Source organism: Excalfactoria chinensis, chromosome 6 (assembly GCF_039878825.1).
Source record: "Excalfactoria chinensis isolate bCotChi1 chromosome 6, bCotChi1.hap2, whole genome shotgun sequence".
Lineage (NCBI taxonomy): Eukaryota > Metazoa > Chordata > Aves > Galliformes > Phasianidae > Excalfactoria > Excalfactoria chinensis.
This window is the reverse complement of record NC_092830.1, coordinates 14,696,252-14,716,161: the sequence shown is the minus strand read 5'-3', so window position 1 is coordinate 14,716,161 and position 19,910 is coordinate 14,696,252. Positions and strand designations below refer to the sequence as shown.

Genomic DNA, 19,910 nt, shown 5'->3' with positions numbered 1-19,910 from the left:
TGCCTCACAGCAGGCATTGCGCTCACCCAGGGAAGAGACCAGCAGCAGCAATCCCTGGCAAGCCCACAGCTGTCCTCCATATAAAAAGGCTTGATGGGACACGCACGGTGCAATGCAAAACATGAGTGCTGTCACTCAGCCTCAGAATTCCTGGCATCGCCCTGCCTCTGCTGCAAAAGCTTCAGGTGACACTGTGGGACGTGCCCTCTTCTGCCTTTGAGGCAAAGGGACTCTGAGAAGATCCTTGAGGAACCAGCACACACCAAGGAAACAACGGACTTATCAGTTTACAGAGGTTTTTATTGTTCATTAAAGAAGCTTTTGTGCAAAAAAAAAACAACAAATCAAGACAATGTTCTTCAGAAAGCAACTGCACATCCCCCCCCACACGCATTAACTCAAGCGGGTCAGGTGCCACATTCCACAGGAAGTGAGAAAACTGAAGAGATTCCCAGCAGGAGCACAGGACTTCGCCCAGCCCACCTTGCCCTACAGGCTGGCGGCATGAGTCCTTCGCTACTAAAAAACCCACAGGAATTACAACCTTGCCAGCTGATAAGAGCAAGTGTCAATCCACCCCCCTAAAAATGAAGTCATGTTAAAGAGCATCGTCCAGTTTAAAGGACCCAATCCTACACCGTGTGCTGCAGTGGGACAACCTGTACCTCTCCTGGGGCAGCCATGCTAAGGACAACCCATCGCCTACCCCCGCTGGGATACACCACTGGAAGCACAAGCCTGCCAAGACAGAAAGCTGTAGATACTGTACACCTTTAAGGGACTTGAAGCAGTGAGTGCTTCAGAGTTCTGCATACAAACAGGAAAGATAAACCTGTCTCGGTATCTGTCAGCACCACCCAGACTCTCAGTATGTACAAGTAGCAAGAAAAAGATGCAGTTGAGTGGTTTTCAGTGAAACCCCGTGAAAATGAGTTTGCTTGTTCCTGAAGCCCTGTTAGCTCCCTTTCTCACCTGAAGCGCTGCACAAAGAGGAGCAGTTGCCAGCACTTCCTGAACAGGACTGGAGTTTTCAGAGCTCCACACAGCCCAGCTTCTCCTCTCTCCAGATCTACCTTGGTGCATGCTGAGGAGTTACCTTGTTCAGAATGTAGCACATAAAGCCAGTAAAAGGTCTGTTTTGAGCAACATAAGCACGATTCTCATCCTGAAAGCCCCTACCTCAAGGGCCTGGCTTGTTTCCGGGGTAGCAGGTAGTATGCCTTAAAGGTTGTCTGTTCAAAAGCTCAGATAATTTCTGTGTGATGCTTTTCTTCTGCACCACTGTGAAAGGCTGCCAGGCATGCCAGCAAAGCTGTAAAATGCCTGCAATAGCATTCTCACTCTCTGCTATCTCCACTTGCAACTTAGGCGCATTTCCCAATAGAAATGAGAACTCCGGGGAAAGAAAAAGTTATACTTCAAACTATTCAGAAGGATGAAAGTCACTGAGAATGGGTGGCAACAGTGGGAACTACCTGTCTAACTACCTCTGAAGCTTTGAATTACTGGAACATGCCACGTGAGAAAACCAAAAGCAAGGAATGAAACAGCATTTTACAATAAAACCATCTCCCACACATTCTGCCTGCTACACTGTACAAGCTTTCACATACATAAGAGTCCCTGCTGACTTTTTCCACCTCCATTTCCTATCGAGTCAGTTTGCTCTACCTCCTTAGGACCAGGCTGGCTGCACATAGCAAGCTCTAAGATGAAGAACTGCTGAGCAAGTAGGGGGAAAAGAAAAAGGGGGGGTGGGGTGAGACATTCCCTAGGTGTGTCAGCATGCTTGAAGACTGAACTGTTCAGGGCTTGACAAGAGAACACCTATGTTGAAGCTGAGATGTCCAAGGAAATAAAAAGGACATGATCTACTATTGAGGGGTTTCCTTAGCTATGACAATACCGCAAGTCTTAAGCGTGACCACTCAAGTGCAAATGTATCCTTTTTATAGACCAGTTGCTTTGAAAGTTCGCCGGGCACACCAAGTCCCCTTTCCCTGCATCCGTAAAGCTTTGAAACTTCCAGCTGAAGAAATGCCACGATTCAACATTATCCCTTGGGGAGAAAACCAGTATTCCAGTCAGATGTTAAACACAACGTACGTCATCTTCCCAAAGCTGGCTACAGAAAGATAGTTAAAAGTTTAGTCACTATCTTGTTCTTTTTTAAATTAAAAGATAAGAGGCTCATTTCACCTTTCGTCATTCTTCCCAGCGCCTAAAAACACTTCAGCCTACCAATTAAAATCTACAACACACTGACTATTTTTAGGAGCATAATGAGTTAAACTGTACAGTCAGAAATATCTTTGTTAAGTCAACAATGAAGATCTGATCCTTCAACAGCAGCACTGCTACAGAAGAGTTACAATAAAGGAACTTGAAGGTCAAATTGTTAATGAGGCAGAGAGGAGGGACATTCGAGATACAGCTCTCCAGCCTCAGCCCACGTTTTTACGAGCCATGGCAAACTTTCAGTACTGGAAAATACTTCTTCTAGTTCCACACATGACGTCTGCAGTGATCGACAGCCTGCAGGGAAAGAAATGGTACATGTCAGTGGAAAAAAGCTTGTTAGCGAACTAGTGGGTACCTACGTATACAATTAACACCTTTCTCTGAACTAAGATTTCACAACAAAATCTGTTTCTTAAAAGAGGAGGTTACACAGAGGACTATAATAAACAGTATTTTTGCTCCCCACTCAGAAGCTTCAGGAAATGATGATCCTCAGTCTTTAAGGCCTGGCAGAGAAAGCATCAACCTACAACTATACTGAAAGCCAACCTTTAGAGCCTGATCACAGGTTGTGACATGGCTTTATGGCTCTTGGAACACAGATTAAATATGAAGTTCACGCTGCAACTTACTATGGATTCCTATTCATTCTCCTAAAAAGAAAGGTTGAGGGAACTGGGCTCGCTTAGCTTAGAGAAGAAAAGGCTCCAGGGAGACCTCACTGTGGCCTCCCAATATGTGAAGAGAACATATAGCCAGGAGCAGGTATGTCTTTGCAAGGGTAGATAGCGATGGGACAAGGGGGAATGGTTTTAAACTAAGATGGGAGGTTTAGGTTCGATATTAGGAGGAAGCTTTTCCACACAGAGGGTGCTGACACACTGGAACAGGTTGCCCAAGGAGGTTGTGGATGCCCCATCCCTGAAGGCATTCAAGGCCAGGCTGGATGTGGCTCTGGGCAGCCTGGTCTGGTGGCTGGCGACCCTACACATGGTGTGGGGGGTTGAAGCTGGATGATCTTTGTGGTCCTTTTCAACCCAGGCCATTCTGTGACCCTATGATTCCAAAATGCTTGCAGAGTAATAAGTAAGAGGGAATGGGGAAGGAACAGCATGCTTTGAGAAAGCTAAGGGCTATGGAAGAACCTCTAATCAAACCCAGCCACCTCTACAAAGTACCCACTTGGGAATTCACCTACTTAGTGTGCTATAGAAGCTGGCAAATTAGTTTTTAAGGAGGTTATCAAAGACCGATTGGAAATTCAAGGTAGAATTCTGTTTTACGTACGTTGCACTGAGCAGCAGTCTCCATGTTCTTACACCAGTAACCTGGACCCCAAACACAAGCATCGTCCCCTAGGAGAGGCTTTTTAGCTGCTCCACAGACTCCTAGTTTCTGTGGAAAGAACAGCAGCAGTCAGTATGCATAAGCACCAAAACATTCTGACTCCAGCCTTATGTCTGAGCTTCTACCTAACAAAGTGCAGGAGCTCAAGGGCAAAGCTGAGACAGCTTCAGAAGCAAACATAGCACTGTCCTCAGCTGACAACTGCAGTCACGGTTGCAGCTGAATCAGTAGACTCATAGCAGCAATGCAACATCAGGAAAAATAAGTTACAACAACGTTTTCATATTAACTATTGTGAAACAGCTTCTAGAAAGGGATTGCTCTCAACAAACGTCATTTAACTTCCTCTCATCACATTCAGGACACACCATGCTTGTTACTGAACCTTAACAGTGGATAACCACTGGCAGCTCTGTTCTTCTGTCCTTCCTTGCACAAGGCTGGCAGTCAAACAGCTGTCCATTCATTAAGCCCAAGGCCTTGCACAAGTGAATTTGCTCCAAGCATTCAGCACGCTAATTTTTATTCCAACAGAGTTTCTGCTTGCTAGACATTGAAAAGCGTAGAGGAGAGGAGGCAGGACTGTATCAGAGCCCATCCTGAATAGAACTAAACACGATACTCACAGTGCAAACAAAAGTGGGATCCATCATCTCTGCCAAGAGTTGCACAACCATGGGTTCATACTGTTCCACAAACTGAACGCACTGTAACAAAGCACAGGTTGAGAGATTTTTCCATTAAGGCCTTAAAAAGATCACAGCAATATAAGGTCTTCAGCAAGCCGACCCATAGTCTATTTCTCCAAGCACTCCAATAATACACTCTAAACCAATAAACCAGACTCTAGCTCTGTGGATCAGAATATTTAGCATGGCACTCACCCCATAACAAATTATTTTTTGGTTAGCTTGTACCTGCCTATAGACACAACTGAGTATATAGAAGGATGTGATGAGAAAATGGTCAAAAGGAAGAGAACCAAAGCAAGACACGCTTTGATTTGCAATGCTCAGTTTCTGATGGTGGAGTTTACCCATGTCTCAGGGGGAAAGCATCTCAAGCTGAAGACAAACATCCTGTACAGGATCACAGCAATGCGCTAATGATGGCTCTTAAACATCTTTAGCCCAAGCGGTTACCATCCACTTTGGCAGCGGCACAAACGCTTCCCATCACTAGCAGTCAGCCCTCTAGTGGAGAGGCCAACTCTGAAGCACAGACACACAGGCACTCTCAGCAGAGACTAACGGCACCGATTAATAAGCCAACCACAGCTATTAAACAGCCTCACAGCAGTTAGCAGGAACAGCTGTTTCATGGCTACTTTAACCCTGCATATAATATGCCTGCTAAACTTATAAGCAGTTGACACTCAGCAGCCACCTAATAAGACTTCCAGGTAAACCTTGAAAGCTACAGCTTAACAGGCATTGCCTTCTAGTATCTCACTGGAATTATGCCAGCTTACATCCAGTTACTTTGTTAATCCCCCTAACAGGATCCTTCTTGAGATAGGAAGGAGAAAAAACCCTTCAGTTTCCTCCACCCACTGTTCTCAGCAGATTTCCAGGCAGACCTTTTTTGACTGCAAATTAGTACATCCAGACAGCCAGTCAAGTCCTTGAAAGTCTCAATCCATTCAGCAGACTGCCAACCCTCCTAAGGATGTGGAATGTGAAAATCTAGTCTCCCCAACACCCCTAACTCCTTCCAGTCTCTGCAGAAGGAGATTCCTCTGACATGTCACACTGATCAATCTTATAAGAAATACCCCAAGATACTACTCTCCAGCCTTTCCATGCTCTCTGCTTCATTATTCTGTCCATCTTTGCCTTGCACTGACTGGAAGGCAAGCTGTCACACAGCCACAACTGCCCAGATGAGGCCTGCTGCCCTCCACCCCTCTACACACACCCCTCCCACGGAGTTTTCTTTCCCTCTGTCTTTGTCGACTGCACATGAGAGATTGCTCTGCCTTTGTGCTGAGTAGAGAAGGAAAAACCCTAGCAAGAATTGGGTGGCTGAACCAAATCAGTTCCAGCTGCATGTGTGGACAGTTCATCTTTGCCTTTGGACTGTGCACAGAACTGCTTTTTAGCCTGCCTCTATACAGATGCTTTACCTCATCGCTGACAGACTCTGGCAGGAAGTGACAGACTTTTTCCAGTAAAGCCTCAATCTCAGTTGTTGTGGCATTCTTCTCGAGTTCTTTGTCTGCATAAGCTACTATCATCTTGCAGATATCACAGAAGCCACCCGCTGGTTTCACCACAACTGAGAAAGGAAAAAAAAGAAAACTTAGGTAGTTCCCCCAAACAGAAGAAAGGAGGCAGCACCAGGCAAAGGATGACAGCATGAATCCACAGAGGATATAATCACAGGTTAACTAGCTCATACTGCAACAATACCAAGCCCTTATTACCAACCTGGCTGCTGCGGAAGCTTGTTGGCTGCACAGCATTTCAGCATAACACACACTGCCTCAGGATTTGTTGCTTCCAGGAGCATGTCAATCAAAGCCTGGCCATAGACCTCTATGAAGTCCTTACACTGATCTTTGACGCTTGCTGGGAGCAGGTAGCACACAACCTCCATTTCATGCACAATCTCCTCCTGGAAGACAAGGAAGCATGAGTAGCAAACAACAGACAGAAATCTGAATCTGTTCAAACGCATTTGCTTCCTCTGTCTTAGCAAAGGAGGAGGAAACTCTTGCTCTCATGAAACTAAGCTTTCTTGCCCCTCTAAACCAAAAAAAATATAGGCCCAACTGACCAAAGCCTCTTCAGAGGCACCATTTTCATCACATACACACCTCTGTTTTGTTGCTCTCCAACAGGCCAGTCACTTCTTTCACCATGGTCTCACAGATTTCACACACAGAAAAAGTCTTCTCTTGAACTGCGGCTTTCTGAGAATATAAACATTCATCCAAAACAATAAATCAACATTTGACAGAGAACAATTCATAAAAGATCGGTCCAACAGCACTCACATTCAGGTCTGGCATACTAAGCCCTTTACCTAGCTAGCCAGTTTGAGCTGGATTCAAAAAGTCTTGCAAAGCCCCAAAACCTCAAAGCTCTTCATAAAATGTTTTTCTGCATGAAAAGTCATTTTGTATGATTATTTAAGACCACAGTTCTCAGGTTGCATAAGGTAGGGAGTTAAACCTAGCAGACAAAAATAAGCACTGCCATGGAGACTGGAGTCAAGGGAAACACAAAGTATTTCTTAAAACACATCAACAGAACAAAATTTATTTGAATTGAGAGCATCCTCCTGCTTGGGCTTAGAAAAAGAATCAGAGGGACTTGAGAGAAACTGTTTGGAGACTGTTTATGAGAAGTTAACTGTATGCAAAAGAGACTTCTGGAGTAACAGACTCATCCCACCACTTAACCTGAAGGCTGTGGGAAGACAACAAATACATTGGCTCGCTACTTTACAGCTCAGCCTCAAAAACAACAGCCCAGGATTTTATGTGCAGGGAGACTTGGATTATACAGTGCATATGACTATTTACTAGTTCATTACAATAAAGTAAAAAGGACAGCAAAGCTACTGAGTACAAAGTCATTTATCTTACCTCCACAGTTTCCATTTTCACTTCATGAACCACTTGAGCTGGCACCAGAGTCTGAAGGGGAACAGATTTCACAGAAGGACAGAATCCAACCATGGCACAAATGTCCTTTGGTTGCTGAAAAGAGAGGTATAATAACTTTTCAAAGTGTAGAAGATGCCCCCCTTCTTACGGAGCCTGTGGGAGCGCCAGGAGAACACAAGACACACCTTTAAAAGGCTCCAACACAACTAGAGGTCTCAGGGCTACTTAAGTATTGTCAAAGCATTTGACATGGTTATAGGCAGGACAGCTACCAAATCAAATTTAGCAGCTCCCTTAGAAGAGGAAGAGGTTAGGCCACATTCACTTCAAAACCCATTTACCAAGAGCTAAGATGCTATACGCAAGCCCTTCAAAGGAGTTGACTTAAGAGTTACCAACACCAAAACAGGCCAGCACCACCACCACCCCTTTAGACCTGCATCCATAAGCTGCTCCCCTGAAAGCCCTAAGTTATTACAGAAGAGGTTCATTTTCCTGACAAGTTCACCCAAGAACTGGAAGAAACGCTGAGAAGAAAGGATTCCTTCTCTTTCACAAACTACCTTCTTTAAAGCATCCAGTAACATCATATTTTGCAAAAAGAAACACATTCCTGCATTACTGAACACAGCCTATAAGGAACAAAAGTTAACCACGTTAAAAACTAAGCCTAACACACTCCCCAGCCAACACATCCCCCCCTTTTATTTTTTAAACAAGCATATGCAATTGTTGCATTTCAAGTGTTCTTCTCATAGCCATAAGAGCATCAAACAAAGTCATTTGAAAGGCTTTCTAGTCTCTCAGAGGTCACATTACTAAATGCAGAAAGAGATTCTGAACATGAGGCAAACATACTGCTCTAAAGAGGTCATACTGCACCTACATCAGGTGAGAAAGGCTCTTCAGTCTCATGCAAAACGTTTCACCTCCCCTTAAGTCTATTTAAGATTTTTTACAAGTTACCTTTAGCCCTACAGATAAGCAGAAGACCATACCCCACCCAATTAGCCAAGCCATCGAGCTTATTGCAGCAGAGGCTTATGCAACAGTTTATACATCACGCCATAACCTCATGCACAGGGAAAAGCAGTATCTCAGACTTACAGTGATGCTTTAGGCTACTCCAGGCAGTACCTTTAAGTCAAGCCCTTTGGTTCATGCACCGTTCGTTATAAGCATTTTCTTAACATTCATGTTAAAACAACATCCACACACACACTGTGTTCCCTCTCAAAGAGATGACAGAGACAAGGTCTCCCAGGAGTGGTTAAATTGAAAGCCCCAACAGCTCTAGGAAGCAGGAGCCTAAAGGCCCTTTTGATTTGGGTATTTGGAGCATCTAATATGATAGATCTAGATTTAAATACTAACAAAGGTGACCCAGGGATAGCCTAACCCCAGCCTTTTTGAGCCCAAACATTACACCAGAAGCCAACAGGAGCCACTGGATTGCTCTTCCCACTTCTATCTCGTATGAAAGAGCACATCATCTGCTCCACCAGCCAAAGCATAACCAAGTTGAAATCTTGGTACAACAGATGAGTTTCCAGAGCAGGAAGACAGACTGATCCACTGGAGGAAAGCTAAAGTCTTTCCCTGCTGTCGTCACATAAATATCCCTTGTATCTGTCAAAACTGAGTGCACTCACACCATGTACACAGCTAATAGAGCAAGAAGTGAACTACCAGCCCTTTAAGAGCAGCAAGTAAACTACAAGCAGGCTATCATCACAGGCAAGTTGTTCACCTACCTGATCTTTCTGTTGACAAAGGAAATGGGAGACAGAAGAAGAAAGGAGAAATTAAAGATAACAGTTAAGAAAAAAATTGTCAAGCATTTAAACTGCAAACACTCTTTCCACAATGAAAAAGGAGGATGACAGCGCACACCCCCAAGATACACTTAACTCCAGCACTTACTTGAATCAATTTTGCAATACTAAATGCGACAGAGACCAACTAATATTTGTAAACAGCTTTTGAGGAGAAAAGTGGTGTAAGTACAGGACTGAGATAGTCATGCATAATGTACATAAAGCATCTTCCTCTGTGTCTCAAAGCACTGGCATGCTTTTTGCACTACTGAGACAGATGCGGAAGAGAGGAAAGGGCTGAAGCAAACAGAGTGAGGTTATTATCCAACTAAATGCCAAATTCAAAAGTGTTAATAGCAACACTTACAGAGCAAAGACTCTACCCACTTCTACTGCAAAAAGCATTTCCTGTTTCCAAATAAGCTAAATACACAAAGCAGAAAATGAACTGAGATCAAATATCACGTTTTACTGATCTTACCATGTGCATCATCATCTGGATGGCCAAGTCAGAATATTCAGAGATATAGTTCTTGCACTGCAGGAAGTGAGAAAAGAGAGCCTTGCTGTAATTATCCAGACACTTAAGCTGTAGGGCTAACCTAGAATTTTCTAATATTTCCTAAAGTATTAATTTACCTGCTCTACTTAATACGTACACTGTTATCTTTCACAGTATGTCCCACGCATAAGATGACATTTCAGGTTACACAATCATTGCTCACAGAGCTGCTTATCTAATGAGTCCTTCCATTCCTCCCAGGGAAAAAGCACCCCTTCTCACTTCTCTGACCCCATTACTCTCCCAAGATTATTTTTATGAAACATCTTCAAAGGCTCCCAGCCATTTTGAGCCTTTTTCTGTTCCTTTCACTCCCATTCGCTCCTTCTCCAGCCCCCACCGCTACTTACTTGACCAAAAAGCTGATGATTTCAATGTCGAGTTATTGTTACATGGCATAACATACACTGAATATCACACATGCTCCTTGGTTGTATTAGAGGGGACTAAGGCACTGATCAAGTGTTTAATGTTTACATACAGAAACAAATCTTTGAACAGAAGGACAACATACCATATCAGACATTCCAGGTCCAAGGCGGTCACATTCCTCCTTGGCATGAGCAACTAAGGACTTTACAAAGGTTGCATTTGTCCTCACAGCTTCCTGAACGTCAGTAACCAGCCGAATGCAGTCTTGGCATACATCCTCAGTTCCCTAGACCAAGAGTGAAAAGAAGTTGACACATCTTCACATAGTAATTAAATCTTCTCAAGTGCGGAACTAAGCTTTAATGGTTAATTTAAGCTATATGTAAACCTTAATTAATATTATATACAACACTTAAAAGCCCAACCTAACATGAAAAAACAAGTTCCTGTTGGTATGTGCACCAGCCACTAGATGGAGATTAGGTACACGCAGCCCTGAAACCCAATATATCAGTTGAGATACCCAGTCACCAAAATCTCTTGGTTTTGTTACTAGACCACAGGGGAAAGGTTTATAGATTTGGCTCAGGTCTCCCTGCTCCACCCACAAGAGCTTGTTCTACATCCACCCAGCTGTTTAGTTCCCCTTTCTAAGTTCATTATCAGACTCAGCCTCTACTCCCAAGTTCATAGTCTCATCTACAACCCTTTGTCAGCTATTCATTCTCTTCTGATCCAGTCTGTCACCTCCAGATTCAGAGACAAATGCTTTCTATGAAGGGCACAGTCAAGAGATTAAGCAGAACATGAGAGAATTTCCCTGTTTCCTTGGAACACTTTCTTGGAAGAAACCATTTCAAGTAAGACCTGTCTGACTACTATGGTCCTGGATGGGAAAAGCCCGGCACAAGACTTAATTGCATAGACTGCAGTTGTTAATCCAAGGTTAACACAGATGGTCCACAGAGGCTGCAGCTATTAGCTTACTTACCTTTAAATCCACAAGGAAGATAGCTGTATAGATGAGGCTTCACTCAGGTGAAGAACATCTATTTAATCTTTGTCCAGGATGAGAATCCCTTACCAAGAATCACCAATGAATTCGTACACGAACTGACACTCCAGAATACCCTCACTTTCCCTTCACAGTGTAGTAGCACTGAAGCCTTACCTTAGACTTCTGCTTGGGTTTGTCTTGAGGGTAAAGGAGAAGAGGCACATTAGCCATGAATGGAGACGTCAATTCAGAGAAGTCCAGCTCTGGTATCTTATTGGACTGGAGCTGCTTCTGAAGTTTCATTGCTGCAAGATGCTTCTGAAGGGACTGGCACAACGAGAGGGCACTGCATACAACTTCAGGTTTATCCTGGGGGGAGATAAGGTAAGTACATAAAGCTCTGGACTGTCTGCACTGTTACATGATGTTCAGAGTAGACAGCTGTTCTGCTGAAACGGAAAAACAGTTCCCAGTAAGGAAGCTGTCTTCAAATGTAAAGAACTGCAACACACGTAGTCCATACAGAACCAAAGGACTACACGCACCATCTTGCATGGAAAACTCGAACATGAACAACAGCACAGTTTTCAATTGAAACGGTTACAGATTGTTGATTACTTACAAATTCTTCTTTGATCATGTCCATGATAACTGGCAGGTAGGAGTCCACGATTTCTTTGCATTCAGAGGCCAGGCCTTGGTCAGGAAGAAACTCGCATGTCTTTTCCAAGTAAGAGCGGATCTCATCCTAATAAAAGATAAGGCAAGCCATAGATTATCTAAACCTATATATCAAAAGCTCTTTCCATTCCCAAAATGCATGATACGAAGCCTAAAGAAGGCCTTTGGACTCAGGTAGGTCTAGGTAGCCAGCAAGCCAAATTAGAAAGATTTTACATTACAGCTTTTTGCTCTGTCTTGTACCTTCAATGAAACCCCACCAAAGAGAAAACACAAAATAAATCCTACAAGGCCCACACAATGCACCCTTACTACCACAAACCATTTACACTAAATGGGAAGTGAAATTATGAGCTAGCATGACAGTACTAAGTACTCTGAGTTCATGAAAGCTAAAGGGAAGCAGTCACATAGCCAAAATAAATCCCACTTTACTTGCTTTCATCATCCACTTCTGCACTATCACACCCTTCAAGATTAACGTCCCACTAACATAAGAACAATTCTATCCGCAGACAATCAGGGACGTGTTAGGGAAGGCTCTAGGACTTGGTAATCTCAGAAGAGCTGTGTTTAAAAGCCATATTCTATGTAACCCATCCCCTTTCAACACTTGCCATTCATATTGGGAAAATTCTTGCAGAATATTCTTCTACCCCTTCACCTTGAAGCCATGTTATGACAAAGAAATCAGCAAGTGCCTCAGAGCAAGAAGAGCTCAGCTTACCTCTGTGCCATTGTCCTTCAAAACCTTGCCAACCACTGTTACAAGTTCCTTGCACAAATCACAGGGGATGCTGTTCTAGGGGAAGAAGAAGAAGAGAGTTACTTGGAGACAGAATTAAGTGCCCGTAAACGCAATTTGCAAATATGAATGCAACAAAACACAAGTTTTCCCAAAAGCACCAGAAATTACTGAAGTTCACACATACTAAAAGCATAGGAACTTCTCAGGCAGATTCACTCATTTTAAGTACACTTAATCATTCTAACATTCCTCCTCTCCCTACTGTTCCACAAACTGAAACACATTTAGGCACAAATGCAGGAAAAGCGAGTTGGCTGTACCTTGTATGCAAATAGCCTTTCTCCTAGAAGGCTGTGAAACACCACCACAAGCTACAGCTATATCCATTAAAGCAGCACTCACATTTAGCACAACCTGAAGAGCCATACTAAATATAACAATTGTACAGTTATTTACTGTCAAGGCATTCCTAATTTAGCACAAGCTGTATCTTTTGTAGAATATCATACTGTGAGAAAGACCTGAGCAATCACACAGCTGTTATTTTTTAAATAAAGCTACCAGCTTGGTGTGGCTCGGTATAAAAAGGGCTCTATGAATTATGAATTGCCTTAACGAAGAGAATCAAGTCTGAAAGCAACCGGCTCTGTTCCTCATGCTCCTCAAGGACTGCGCAACAGGTCACATGAGAAGTCAGCAGACAAGTTGCACAAGGCCACAAAATGGAAAGCAACCCTTATCTGGCACCCAAATTAACTCACAACAGCCAAGGTGTAGTCCGATGTAGCACTTAACCGCAATCAGAGCTAAAGATCTTCAGCATATGAAAACAGCTACCCAAACTACCCTGGGAAGACACCTCAGCAGTTGATACTTACTACAGTAGGCTTGCTCCAGACGTTCTGCTGGCAGTGTTTCACCGCTCCACACTGCGATGCTGTCCGAAGACTCTGACACCAGACTTCTGGACCCTTCACGCAGTCCTTCTGCCACAAAACAGGGCTGGCCACAGCTGCCAAAGAGAGAATTGTGCTTTCACGGTTGCATGCTTGAATGATTTCCACTTCAGTGTAAACAGTGCAATGTTGTACTGTGTAATTATGACCTTTCCATTACGCCACTTCAGTTTACTAACACTTCTAAACAGATTTCAATCCAGTAGTTTCTATTCCAAGATGTGAGTACCAAATACCAACAGCACAGCCAACTCCAGAAAGGCAGCTGATCTTCAGGCAGCCAACCCCTGAAGGCATGTTAAGTGACCTGCACTATTAGTAATAAGGCAAGATCAACAAGCTCACTTCCTAGTTAACTTAAGTATTTTATTCATTTACTGTGCTGGTTTGCAAACGTCACTGGAACAGACACTCAGCTTCACAGACTTTTCCCAATCCATCTTGCCTGTAGGTCAGCTCAGTCTTCAAGGTTGCACTAACCAATGAAGAAGCAGCTACTGAAATCCCACAGCAGACAGACTCCTATGAAACCAGCCACGGTCCAAACCTAAAGGGCACCACTGTCATTTTTTGATGGGCTGTCAGAAGCCTGTTCAAACCTATTAGCTGGATAGGTGTTATCCAGGAGCCATTATTACCACATCAGTGCTATTTACACATCACAAAATGCTGTAAAATGACACTGACCGCCAAGAAGCACAAATTAAGCTACAAAGCTTCTAGTGAGGTTATGACAAGCAAATAATCACGTTTCTGCTTCTCACGTCTCGATGCTGAGCAATCAGAGGATCAGCTTCACAGCTCAGTTACCAACGCATCCGCTAGGTACACAGCCAGCACACAGCAAGTAGAGCCAAATACACAGTGCTCTATGGGTGACAGTCCACAGCCTTTTCAGCTGTTTCTCTCTAAAGCCTGTTTACACTGGATTTCACAGAGGAGTGACCCATTTATTTTAAAATGTGCTTAGCATACTTAAAGCTTCTACACAAGAAGAAATTTGCCATGTAACCCCCCCCCCCCCAGGAATTGGCAAAGAGCTCACACCATTTTTCAGCAAAGCTGCACCCTAGGATTGCTTACAAGACTTCTAAACTTGTACAAGTGGATGGTCAGCAAAACGCTCACAGAGGGCTCGTTGTAAGACACAGCACAAGATCCATCTGGTAGCACCAGAGAGAGTTAAGTTTCAAGGTCAGACTGGGAAATCAAACGGCTGTCAGCTCTTGGCTGGAGGAATATGAGGAAGGCTGAGGAAAGCAATTCATCCCTTTCACATACAGGTTAGCGAACAGTGCTAAGAAGCTCTGCAAGGAAGAGTCAAGCCTGGCTAAAACCAAGGAAGACCTTGACTTTAAACAGCGGAACCAAGGACTTCAAACTATTTACTTGTAAAGAATTAACCTATGCCTTTTGTTCTGTACATCAAAAGAAAATTATCCCCTTCCTCTTGTTTGAAACACACTACAAAGCTAAACTGAAATATCAAACTACAAGAGTTATAACAAGCAGTTTCTGAAACTCTCGATCTAACAGGCCATTTAAAGCCCAAACCCTGGCAATCCCACAGCAACTTGCACTAGTTCAATCCAGCTCTTAATCAACTTTCAGTTTTTGTTTGGTTTTCTATTTTAACACACCAGTCACACTCCAGCATCCATACCAGCTCCATCCCAGTTCCAGGACAGAAGAAATACCACACCACCAGTACTACTTAAAGCCCTCCCTCCTGCAGCAAGACGGTATGCCAGCAGACCTACACGGCTTTTCCAGATTCAGAAAACAGCTGGAAGTCTTTTACTCTTCTCACGGCTTTTGCTTTTAGCTCATTCTCCTATCTCTGAGCCCCTCATATATTCGCTTATTTTACAACCAAAGCAAGTTTCCCAGTCTGTGTGTTAGGACTGTGAGGCAGCTCCCAACAGAACAGTTCCCTTACCTGTTGCCCCCAGCAGCCTCTACCTTAAGACACGTGATGCCTGCAGCAGCCCAGCAGAAAACAAAGCACAGTCGGTTTACCTCACACAACTCCTAATGCTTGCTGGATAAACTCAATGGGATTACCTTCTTAGTTATCTCCGGCATCCCTTTATTTTACACATTGTTCTTCATCTATCTGAGGTCATCCATTTTTAAATAGATGCCTCCTTTCTCTGTATAGATTAGCTGCTGTGCCCATCCAATCCTGTGTCTGTCCATCCCCCCCCCCACTTCCATGAAGTCGTTGCATGCCGCTGTTTTTAGAGCACCACACAAGCTTATCTGTAAAGGCCAGGGTGCTTCACACTCATCTCCTTCACTGGTTCCTCCCTTTTTCAACTGGCTTCTTCCATTTTAGAAGGCAAACGGCCACTGCGCTTTTCCTAAATTAAGCAACAAGGGAAAACTGAAGGGGAAGGACAAAGGGGAGGTGAAGATGCAGCCCACATACCAAATGAAAAGGGCTTTCACGCATAAAAGACTTGAGCTTTCAGGCCTCCGGCCAAGCTGACGGTCCAAAGGCACCCTAGGATAGTTGCAGCTTCTCCAGCCCAAAGGGGAGAACTTCATCTCCAAGCTGCCCTCCCTGATGCTCATGCCTGACAAACAACAGAAGCTGTCTCCCAGAAGCAGCGTTGCCTCAGAAACACAGCCTGAAGCCCAACAACGTCACAAAACTCTCCAAAAGCTGAAAAGCAGAAGCTGAAACTCCTTCTTGAAGGCTCAGGTCAGTAACCTAACTCTGCTAGAATATCACTAACACAGTCCGAAAAGCAACAGTTACTGTACCTCACATGGGTCCTGCCAAGAGGTTCACACAAAAGCCAGTTGAAGGACTGGGAAGCTACAGGGAACCTTGTGCCCTGCTCCCACAGAGGTACTGCCCTACTTAGTTCAGTGAGACACTATTTCAAATCAGCATGTGCCAACTATCACAGCTTTCCTCAATGCTAGTATCTGTGAAGGAAAAGCTAACAGAGGTGAGTCAAGTACAGGCAACAACCCTCTCGGCCATCAGTACCTTTTCCATTTGAAAAGCTTACAGTAATGTTTAAATAAAAGAGACTGCTCTCACCCACAAACACCCAAAGACCAGGAGAACGCATCAATCCCTCCACTGTGAGTGTGGTTGGTAACTATGTTTACCCCACTTCTTTTGGGAACTGCAAGAACAAAGTGTGTTCAAGTTGAAGTCAAGTGGGATCAACCTCTCAAGACAAATCTTACAAGGTGTCAACAAGTCAAGAAGTGACCCCAACAGGGAGTTACTGGGAGGGTTTGGTGCTCCACAGCCTCTCTGGTCAGTTAGCGAGTTTAAGGAACGTTTCACAAGTTGTAACCACATCCCACACTCATGCCAAAGGCGTGCTATGCTTCTGGATTAACAACGCAGTGAAGTGACCACAGCACTGGAGAGATTGTGGACAAATCTGCAGGCTGAACATGAAACACGGTTAGGTGTTACCAGTCCTCCAGGTGTCCCTTCATATCAGACTTCCTGACCAGCATCTACTGAGCCAACATCAACTGAAACACCAGGAACTCAGCAGTTCACCAGAAACAAGTCTCGAGTTCAAGGCTTTTCCTCAGGGTAGGGAGTGCCCTCCCACTTTGGTAGTTGTAAAGCATCAGTCGTAGCTCAGGCACACCCTTGCTCCTAGCATCAAAAAAGCAAACACGGTAGGAGGAGCAGTTGATGTCCATACAGGCAATCATAATAACGTTAAAAACGGCAGAGAAATGCCATCAACCAAGACAGTACAATTAGCTCTACCATTCCAATACATTGTCACCGTTCCCTTAAGGCTGTAGGAGATAACAGGTTGCAGTGTAAACATGCAACTTCTGCCCGAAATCTGCCTAGGACAGAAGCTAAGAAAGACATTTGGATGTTCAAGAGCATCTGGCAGCCATCAGAGGAAAGCTGCCCCAGGCAGGACACCAGGATATTCCCATGAGATTATGGGAAGCATTTTCCCCTGCAGCAGATATTTTCATTTTACCATATAAATACATACACACTTTATCTCCCTTCCATTTTGCCTCTGGGTTGGGAAAAGGGGGATTTCATGCAAGTTTCTGCAGAAATACTGCATTGAGGAATTCCCTTTCACTAGGTAAGCACAGTCACACCACCTCCTAACTACAGCTAGAACCACACCTAGCAGGGAAGCCAAAGTTCTTGGCCACAGGTTACCCTACAGTCCCTAGCATAGGGCAGGTGAAGCCCAGAGACAGCCCCAAGACTTCAGGAAAAAAGAAGGGCATCTGTAAGAAGATCCCTCTATGTACAATCTTTTACAGAGATACAAAGTTTGGGAAAAGAGACAACAACTCAAATGTAAGCTTCCTCAGTACCAGTACTGCTATCTGAAACTAAACATTGCTCTGTGATCCCATACACAAACACTCCCTCAAAAACACATGCACACGCTTCAAGGACCAGAGAAGTATCCCTTGCAGCTCGCAGCCTCGGCAGCAGATTCGCTGCAGACAAAAACTGCTACATAAACAGAGCCCAGCCTCCCACAGCCCCAGGTGACATCACCGTCACCTGACAGCAATGCTTCCAGTTTTGCTGACAAGCTTCCATTCTGCCTTATTTTCCACTCCCTACGACATCTCAGCTTTTACAGACTCCCAGAACCGCTGCGTTTCAGCAGGACTTACAGCACGAACTGAGGTCACCAAAAGACACGTTTCTGCAGAAGCAGGCATTTATTTCATGTGGAGTAGCTGTGAATATGCACAACAACTTGTTCAGCTCCTCCAGAGGCAACCAACAGTGCCTAGTTCTGCCTCTTCTGCCAACAACAGGGAGACTGACTATCCAAGGCCGGGTTCACACACAAGTCATACAGCGACAGCAGCACAGCCTGGTTACATGACAGCTGTCTGATACCTTGCACCCACAGCATCCCCCACCACTCCTCCCACAAAACATGGAGAATGATTTAAGGCATCTTCGTGGTTTGGATGATTTCACCTACAGCACAAACCTGGCCAGAGCAAAGTGCTGCTTCAATTGCTCAAACTTTCTAACTTCCTACTCCCAATTTTTATCCATATCTATCATATAAATCCTTTTCAGCTCAAGAGAAACCAACCTCTCTCTGAAAGCAATAACCAAAGAGCACAGAACACCAGCCCTTACACCTAGCTTTAATTCCTATGAGTCTCCCCAGGGAAGATGCAGTTGTAAGTAGGTCAACCAAAAACCCCGATGGCCTACCAGCCATGCTGTAAGCCTGCCAAGTAACTCCATTAGGATACAGCAAGGGGAGAGAGGTTTCTATACAGCTAATTACCTAACTTGTTGCATAAATTTGGCTTTCTAGGTTGTCACAATCAAGATGTCAGAAAAAAAATCTTTTAGGTGAATCAATTAGCAGTCACAGCAGCACCTCCATGAAAAGAGATGGGTGTTTATTTCTGTTAAAACAGGGACTTCCTAAAGAAGAACAGGCCTAACCAGTCCTCTACTATGCCTAGCTGCACTCGCATGCCTTTAACAAGCAGACCAGGTTAACTCTCGTTGCTAAACTGGTTTCTCATTACAATTCCCAAAATACACTAACAGCAGCTTTGGCAGGACACTTTCAAGGCTTTTCACTTTTAAAGCATGGGGGAAAAAAACAACCATTGTGGTGATCCAAGAACAGCCCCGCTAGAATGGGTCTGGATGGCCCAGCACAGAGCCAACCGGGTTATAGCATCCACAAGAGCAGAGTGAGACAGCAATATTGGCTTTTCTTGCCTGAGAAACCTGAGGTTTTCCACCACATCACCCACACCAGGAAGGGCAATCCGCACACACTGTTAGGTATAACAGCAGCACACAGTCGTGCAATCTCACTTCGGCACGGTTTACTGCAGCCTGCCAGCGTGCAGCTCCTATAGCTTTTAATGCGCCGGCCAAAAGCGACAAGTTAAACTCAGCAGCAAACAGGCAGCGGGTTTAAACCTACCTTAAAGGAAAACCTGCCAAATAAACGAGCGAAGCGGGGCGCTGCTGTAGGAGCCCTTCCCTTCGGGGGCTCCCCTGCAACACGCCCCTCTGCCCAGACAGTGACTCACTGCCTGCCTTCAGCCACCCAACACGAGCGCTAACCCGCACCTAGTGCTGGACAGGCCGCTATCATTTCCACCCCGCAACAGCCACGGCAGCGGGCCCTTCCCTTTCGCGCAGGAGAGCGGGCTATCCCAAAGAAGATTAACGCTGACCTATCCCCGAAGGGACGAGGAGAAGCTCTTGCCGAAGCCTACACCCCCCCCCAGGACTCCCCTTCCGTGCCCGCACGGCACCGCTACCCGGGCCCGCGTCCCCCTGCCCCCCCGGCACGGCACGGCGCGGCCTACTCCCGCCCGACTCAACGCAAGGAGAGCCCCGGGCGGTGACAGCCCGCACACGCGCCGAGGAAGGGATCCGGTTCGGTGCTGACGGAGAGGCAGGGCCGCTTACCGGCCGCCAAGAGGCCGAGGAAGGTCAGCAGCCACCGCGCCATGGTCCCGCGCCCGCCTGCAATGCGGCGCTCGCGCCCCCGCCCCTATATCAAGGCTGCGCCGGGACACATCGCGCATGCGCGGCACCGCCCC

The 19,910-nt window shown here is 45.1% G+C and overlaps 1 protein-coding gene across 1 annotated transcript; it reads right to left on the bottom strand.

Annotated features, from left to right (window-relative positions):
- Positions 1 to 1,759: 1,759 nt before the first annotated feature.
- On the bottom strand, positions 1,760 to 19,910 carry LOC140253749 (prosaposin). Its single transcript, XM_072339533.1, has 14 exons — positions 19,777 to 19,910; positions 13,257 to 13,390; positions 12,358 to 12,432; positions 11,572 to 11,697; positions 11,124 to 11,318; positions 10,095 to 10,238; positions 9,500 to 9,556; positions 7,181 to 7,294; positions 6,407 to 6,502; positions 6,018 to 6,204; positions 5,714 to 5,865; positions 4,215 to 4,295; positions 3,529 to 3,636; positions 1,760 to 2,535 (listed from the first exon to the last, which is right to left on the bottom strand). Exons 1-14 carry the CDS (start codon positions 19,817 to 19,819, stop codon positions 2,500 to 2,502), a joined length of 1,548 nt encoding a protein of 515 aa, XP_072195634.1. The 5' UTR covers positions 19,820 to 19,910; the 3' UTR covers positions 1,760 to 2,499.